At 51.3% G+C, this 7444-nt stretch overlaps 1 protein-coding gene across 1 annotated transcript; it reads right to left on the minus strand.

The window, feature by feature from the left end:
• Positions 1 to 286: 286 nt before the first annotated feature.
• On the minus strand, positions 287 to 1012 carry LOC120747619 (olfactory receptor 14I1-like; the record flags this gene model as incomplete). The annotated part of the gene is made up of 2 exons (XM_058424313.1): positions 719 to 1012; positions 287 to 358 (listed from the first exon to the last, which is right to left on the minus strand). Coding segments are annotated over exons 1-2 (366 nt in total), but the record flags the coding sequence as incomplete, so codon positions are not given.
• Between the last annotated feature and the right edge of the window lie 6432 nt (positions 1013 to 7444).

The raw sequence follows: 7444 nt of genomic DNA on the forward strand, positions 1-7444 counted from the left end.
TGAAAAAATAAACAAATAGGAAAAGAAAGGTTGAGATTGTAAAGAAGTACATTCTGAATGCTCTGCAGCAGGACATACTTCACTTTTTCTGCAAAGGTATAGCCATCATTTTCCTCAGGGCATCCTTGAGCTCCTGGTTCCTCAGGCTGTAGATGAGGGGGTTCAGGGCTGGAGGCACCACCGAGTACAGAACTGACAGGGACAGATCCAGGGATGGGGAAGAGATGGAGGGGGGCTTCAGATAGGAAAATGTGCCAGTGCTGAGGAACAGGGAGACAACGGCCAGGTGAGGGAGGCAGGTGGAAAAGGCTTTGTGCCGCCCCTGCTCAGAGGGGATCCTCAGCACGGCCCTGAAGATCTGCACATACGAGAAAACAATGAACACAAAACAACCAAGATATAAACAGATGGAAAATAAAAGAAGCCCAAGTTCCCTGAGTTTGGAGTGTGAGCAGGAGAGTTTGAGGATGTGTGGGATTTCACAGAAGAACTGGCCCAGGGCATTGCCCTGGCACAGGGGCAGAGAAAATGTGTTGGCCATGTGCATGAGAGCATTGAGAAAGGCACTGGCCCAGGCAGCTGCTGCCATGTGGGCACAAGCTCTGCTGCCCAGGAGGGTCCCGTAGTGCAGGGGTTTGCAGATGGACACGTAGCGGTCGTAGCACATGATGGTGAGCAGGGCAAGTTCTGACCCAAGGAAGAAGACAAGCATAAATACCTGTGCAGCACATCCTGTGTAGGAGATGTTCCTGGTGTCCCAGAGGGAATTGTGCATGGCTTTGGGGACAGTGGTGAGGATGGAGCCCAGGTCGGTGAGGGCCAGGTTGAGCAGGAAGAAGAACATGGGCGTGTGCAGGAGGTGGCCGCAGGCTACGGCGCTGATGATGAGGCCGTTGGCCAGGAGGGCAGCCAGGGAGATGCCCAGGAAGAGGCAGAAGTGCAGGAGCTGCAGCTGCCGCGTGTCTGCCAATGGCAGCAGGAGGAAGTGGTTGATGGAGCTGCTGTTGGACATTTGATGTGTCTGGCTGTTTCTCCCTCTAATTCACAATGGACACACCTAAAAAATTCTTGCAAAATAAAGTGGATTTTTTTAAAGGCTACAATTTCAAAGTTATTTTTTCTAAACCCTTCTCTCTTTTCCTCTGAAGCTGGACAGGGACATATTCCAAGGGATGGTTTGGTTCTCTGCTGGCTGGACTTTTGCCTACTGGGAGCTGCTTCTCTCTATACAAGCCCTGTCACTGCCAGTGCTCCCAGAGCCCAGCCCAGCCCGGGGGGCTCAGCTCTGCCCTGCACACCCCTCCCAGCACAGGGCAGTGCCCAGGGGCAGCTCCCTGGCAGCAGGGCCTTAAGGGCAGCTCAGACAAACAGAGATGCTGCAAGCCAAGTTGCTGCTGGTGCTGTCTGTAGGCAGAGGAGGGTGAGGAGGCACTTTCTGAGGGAGCTCTGAGGCAGATCTGCTGATCCCCAGGGTGACAGTGCAGGAGTCTCAGTGACACAGACAGCCCTGACAGCTCCTGTCCCTTTCCTTTATGAGAAAGCTGAGAGCAGCCCTGGCCATGCAGCACCATCTCCACAGCAGCAAGACCTGCCCTGGTGGGGGTCGCTCCTTCCACCTCCAACTTCTCCCCACAGTCCATGGGGAGCTCCCAGGCAGGCTGAGAGCTGCCCCTGGCAGGTGGCAGATCCCCTGGCCTGGCCAAGAGACCTCAGGCCTGCAGGAGCTGCTCTGCACGACAGCCCTGGGCACCCCTGGCTGCAGCCCCAGCTTCAGCCCCTGCAGCCGTCCCTGGCAGCAGGAGCCGTCCTGCCCTGTCCCTCTGACGGTGCCCAGGGCAGCCCCGCTCTGGAGCACATCCTCCCCCAAAGCAGAAAGGGCAGCAGAGCCATCCTTACAGTCCTGTCAGTCCTGTCCTGGGTCAGCTTGAGGAGATCCCTGCAGCCAGAAACTGACTGTGTCAGGAGTGGTGATGATTTCTCCATGAAGAAACTCAGAATTTTCAAAGGCAGTGAAGATTTTTCCACAAATAATCTCAGAATTGTCCTTCCAGTTTCTTTAAGCCTCTGCTTCACTCCTGTTAGGTACCTGCAGGCAGTGCCCTCAGCCCTGCTGGGCTGGGAGACGAGCTGCTCCTCAGGAGAAATGTCTTTTTGAAGCTCTTCGTGATTGCCAGGAGCTGCCTCGGTGCCAGGAACCCAGCCCAGATCAGCAGCACAGACACAGCGCAAGGACTTTAATGAGTCTCTTGGGGCTTTCATGTTGTTTACAGTGCTGTCAGTCCCTGAGAGTGTTTAAAAAACTTTTCAAGAATTCAAAGTGTGATTTGAACTCCAAAGTTTCTTAAAGTTTTAATGGATCCCACTGAGGGACATGACTGAGAAAGTGTCTGCAGGTTCCAGTTAGAGCAGAACAGTGCAGGCAGTGATGACAGGTGAGGACAAACAAGGCAAAGGTGTCTCTGATGCTGAGCAAACCTGCATGTGTTTCAGGAATGCAAAGGGCCAAGGCCTGAGCCCCAGCCCCTGCCAAGGCAGATCCTGTCCCTCCCTCAGTGCTCAGGGCTCTTCCCGGGACACTGGGATGTGGGGATGTGCAATGCCAAGGGCAGCACCATGGGGCGGCCCCTGCCAGGCTGCTGAGCAGGGACAAGGAGGCAATGAGGCCCCAGGCCTGCCAGGGTCACTTGTCTCCTGCTCATGGCTCAGGCCCAGGGCCAGCAGCCATGGCCCAAGTGCTGCAGGAGTTGGCTGTGTCAGGGCCTTTCAGCTGCTGCCCATCCCTGTGCCCTCTCCAGCCCAGGCTGTCCTACGGTGTCCATGCCATGTGCCTCTGTCCCTGCAGGCTGTCGTCATTCCCTGGCTGCCCCACCTCGCTGGCCCCTTCCTTTGCTGACAGCTCTGTGTCCTGCCTGCCTCTGCCTGGGCACCACACAAAGCCTTGGGAGTGAAACCAGGAGGATGAATTCAACTTTTACCGTGCTTATGAAATTTCAGCACAGGAACAGGGCATGCACAGCCTGCTTTCCCAGCAAGAACAATTGGAAGGCAAGTGGAAGACATCTGGCTCAAGAGTGCAGTGATAAAAAAAAAGAATTGAATCTGGGAACTTTTGGTGGGTTTTATGGTAATGGCTCATGTAGCTACTGTATATAACTATCACTCTTTTAAAATGACATGTCCATGTAAGGTTTTGAGTTACCACATCTCAGACCTCAAGCCTGATAAGTGATGCCCTCTTTATTGCAAATTAGTTTTAAGGATCCTTATTCTGATATTTCGGAGATTTGGTTACAGCAGGGCCTCACAGAATCAAGGAGTCTTCTGTGACACCTCATAAAAACCAAAAATCCTTTTTTGAAACAGCAGGGCCACATGGAACCAATGGTCCATTGTGATACTGCAGATCCAAGGAGACATTGTGACACTCTGGAACCTCATGGACCCCAGGGGCCCTTATGACAATGAGAAACCTCATGGAATCAAAAGTACAGTGTGACAGAGAAAGGTTTCATGCAACCAGGAGTCCATTGTTACACTGTTGGGCCCTGGGGAACCAAGGGGACCACAGTGACATGGCAGAGCCTCAAGGAACAATGGAGATTCTTCTGACACTTTGGGACCCACTGGAACCAAAGGGCCATTATAGCATGGCAGGGCCTCATGGAATCAAGGGGTCTGCAGTGAACACTGTGGGTGTCCATGGGATGAAGGGTCCAATCTGACACTCTGGAACCAAGGATACCATTGTGACACCATGGGGCATCATGGAACCAAAGGTCCATTGTGACACAGCAGGGCCTCATGAAACCCTGGAGGCCATTTGTACACGTTGAGGCCCTGGGAAACCAAAGGGCCATTGTGGCACTTCAGAGCCTTGTGGATGAGCCAAGGGGTCCATAATGATACTGTGGGACTTAATGGGACCAAGGGACAATTGAGGCATTTTGTTGCACCATTGAACCGAGGAGAACAATGTGACACTGCAGAGCCCCATGGAACTTAGGATTCATGGAACAGCATGGGAACCCATGGTACCAAAATGTCCATCATGGCATTGAAGGCTTCATGGATTCCTGGAGACTATTATGAAATTTTGAACTTTGACTACTTTGAAACTTTGACCCAAAAGGCTCTGCAGGACCTTGTGGAACGAAGGAGACCCCTGTGACACAGTACGGCCTCATGGAAGCACGGGACCATTTTGACACTGAGGACCTCATGTAGCCAAGGGGCCACCGTGATCCTGAGGAGCTCAATGGAACCAATGGACCACTGTGACACTGCAGGACAATATGGAAACACAGAGACCATTGTGACACTCTGCGGCCTCATGGAACCAAGGGGACCATTGTGACACTATGGGGGCCCACAGAAACACGGGGCCAGTGTGACACAGTGTGGCCTCGTGAAACCAAGGATCCAATATGACACAACCATTGTGAACACTGTGGGGCCCTGTGGATCCAAGGGAACAGGGAACAGCTCTGGTTGCCTTGGCCTGACTGACTCAACTGACCTTGGCATGTTGAGGGTGTCTTCTCATGTACCCCTGAAACATCGTGACTCCGTGCATTCCTTCCTACAGAAAAGAACCTTCCCTTCTGCCCAGGCACTCATGGCCAAAATTGGTACTTCTCCAAAATTCACTGCATGCAAGGGTTTCTCCCAGACTAAAGCTGCTAGAGAAGACCGGCCTGGCTCACCTTGGCCTCTGGTGGTTGCCTCTAATCTGCCTTGGAAATACTGGGGCTTTGTGCTTTCCTTCCTATGGGAAGGGACTGGCCCTCTCATCCACGAACTCATGCCTGAAATTGGGACTTTGGCCCCAAAATTTCATATATCTGAGATACAGAGTCCAAGATATTTATTCCATTGCTCCCAGATGAAAGCTTCCAGGACAGACGGCTCTGGTTGGCCCTTGGCCTCTAGTGGGTGCCTCTCATCAGACACTGGAGTTCCATGCTTTCCTTCCAGTAGAGACCATGGTGACATTTCAGGGCTTCATGGAAAAAAAATTGCATTGTTACACTCTATGAATTTGAGGAACCAAGGGGTCATTGTGGCACTGCTGGGCTGCATGGTCCCAGGGGACCAGTGTGAAGCAGCAGGGCTTTGTGGAACCAAGAGGCCACTGTTGCATTACAGGGCCTGGTGGAACCAAAGGGCCATTGGGATCGTGCAGGGCACCGTGGATCCATGGAGACCATTGTGGCATTGCTCAGGGCAGGCTGCTCTGGGCAGGGGCCCCACGGCCTCAGCCCCTCGGAAGGGCACAGCAACAGCTCCAGCTCAGAGAGGGCTCAGCCCCAGCCATGGGGGAAGGTGCCTGGCCAAGGGAAAAGGAGGCTCCCTGGGTGCCCTGCTCTCCTCTCCAGGACATCCTGAGAGCTCTGCAGCCCCTGCTGCCATCCCATCTGCCCAGGCCAGCACAATAGCCCCGGCCTTGTGGTCCTCAGGAGCTGTTCCTGCTCCAGGCCCAGGGCCCATCCCAGAGCTGGGGCAGCCAGAAAGCTGTGCCCATTTCTGTTTATTGCTGCTCAAATGAAGATGGATCCTCAGCCACTTGAAGGTTGCTGATGAATTTTACTTTTCCAGAGGCCTCTTCTTTTTTGAGCTCTTCATTGAGAAATTCTTTGAAAAAGGCTCATAAACACTTATTCAAAACATGCAAACAAGAAAACAACTTTGGGATAATTCAACTTTTCAATTCTTTTGTGGTTAATTAGACCAATTTCGGAAGTGTATTCAAAGTGAATATACTATATAGGAAACAATGCAGAGAGAATTGTGTTGTCCTATTTTTTTTCCTGTTTATAGTTTGATATCAGTGATCCCCAGTTGATACTGATCCCCAGGACCTCCTAGTGCAGTCTGAACAGATCTGAAATTCAAGACCCTTCATGGCTGACAATCAATATCACTTTGTCCCCACTCCCTCCTCACCATTTCCGTCATTCTACCCCTGTGACTCCTATGGATCAGGAATGGTGTGGCCATCAGGACCAGGGCAGTGATTCTTCCCCTGCTCTTGCACTGATTGAGCAGTGCCTTGAGTGCTGTGATCAGTTCTGGGCTGTCACATAAACCCTTTTTCTAACATGGAGACGAGGCTCCTGAGATGCCTTAAAAAGACTTTTATTCCATTTTCATTGTCATGAGAAGGGTGACATGGTACTGATGTTACAATTCACGCCAGCACAATCAGAAGTCAAACTTATAAGAAGTCAATACATTATAAGCATTTTTGGCCTATCAGCTTTTGTCACACAATGCTGCTAATGCTTCTAAGCCAATCATCTATTAAAATACTAGATGTGGGCCTTGCTACAGTACATATTTCATGCTTCTGTTTCTCCAAAATATCTAGTCTATTTGTAAGGTGATAATTTGAAACTTGTTTCTAGTTCAATTTCTTTCTCAACAATGTCTGTTCTATTCCATGGCCTTTCTAAATCAGCATACTTTATCTCAAAGTTTGCATACAGATGCACAAGACTATGTGAGCCTTCCGTCAGGCTTTGAGAAATCTCTGCAAATGCATTTCCTATACTGGGCCCCCCCAGTTTAGGAAGGACATTGAGGGGCTGGAGTGTGTCCAGAGAAGGGCAGCAAGGCTGGTGAGGTTCTGGGAGACAAGTCCTGTGAGGAGCAGCTGAGGGAGCTGGGGTTGTTTATCTTGGAGAAGAGGAGGCTCAGGAGAGATCTCACTCTCAACAACTCCCTAACAGGAGAGTGCAGGCTGCTGGGGGTTGGGCTCTTCTCCCAGGGAACAGTGACAGGACAAGAGGACAGAGGCTTAAGAAGAACCATGGCGGTTTAGGCTGGACGTGAGGAAATATTCTTCACAAAAAGAGTGACCTGGACTTCGAATGGGCTGCCCAGGGAGGTGGGTGAGTCACCATCCCTGGGGTGTCTAAGATTGAATGTGGCAGTCAGTGCCATGGTCTGGGTGACAAGGTGGTGTTGGGTCACAGGTTGGACTTGCTGATCTCCAAGGTTTTTTCCAACCTGGTTAATTCTATGATTCTGTGATGATTGTGACACTACAGGGCTTGGTGGAATTAAGAGGATCACAGTGACACTGCATACTGAAGGCACCACAGAACCAAGGTCCCATTGTGACACTGTGAGGCTAAATGGAATCAAGAAGTCCATTGTGACATTCTGCATGGTTCTCGTAGAACCATGGAGGCCACGGTGACACTGTGGGGCCTTGTTGAACCAAGGGGCCATTGTGCCACTGCAGGGGCTCATGAAATGAAGGAAACAATTATGTCAACGAAGTGCCTCTGTGGACCAAGAGGCCATTGTGACACTAAAGAAGCAAGGAAAATATTCCTGCACTGTTTGACCTCGTGGAACCAAGGGTCTGTTGTGACAATGCAGAGCCCAAGGATCAAAGAAACTTTGTTACACCAAGGGATCCCATGGAGCCAAAGGAACA

Source organism: Hirundo rustica, unplaced genomic scaffold (genome assembly GCF_015227805.2).
Source record: "Hirundo rustica isolate bHirRus1 unplaced genomic scaffold, bHirRus1.pri.v3 scaffold_112_arrow_ctg1, whole genome shotgun sequence".
Taxonomy (NCBI): Eukaryota; Metazoa; Chordata; class Aves; order Passeriformes; family Hirundinidae; genus Hirundo; species Hirundo rustica.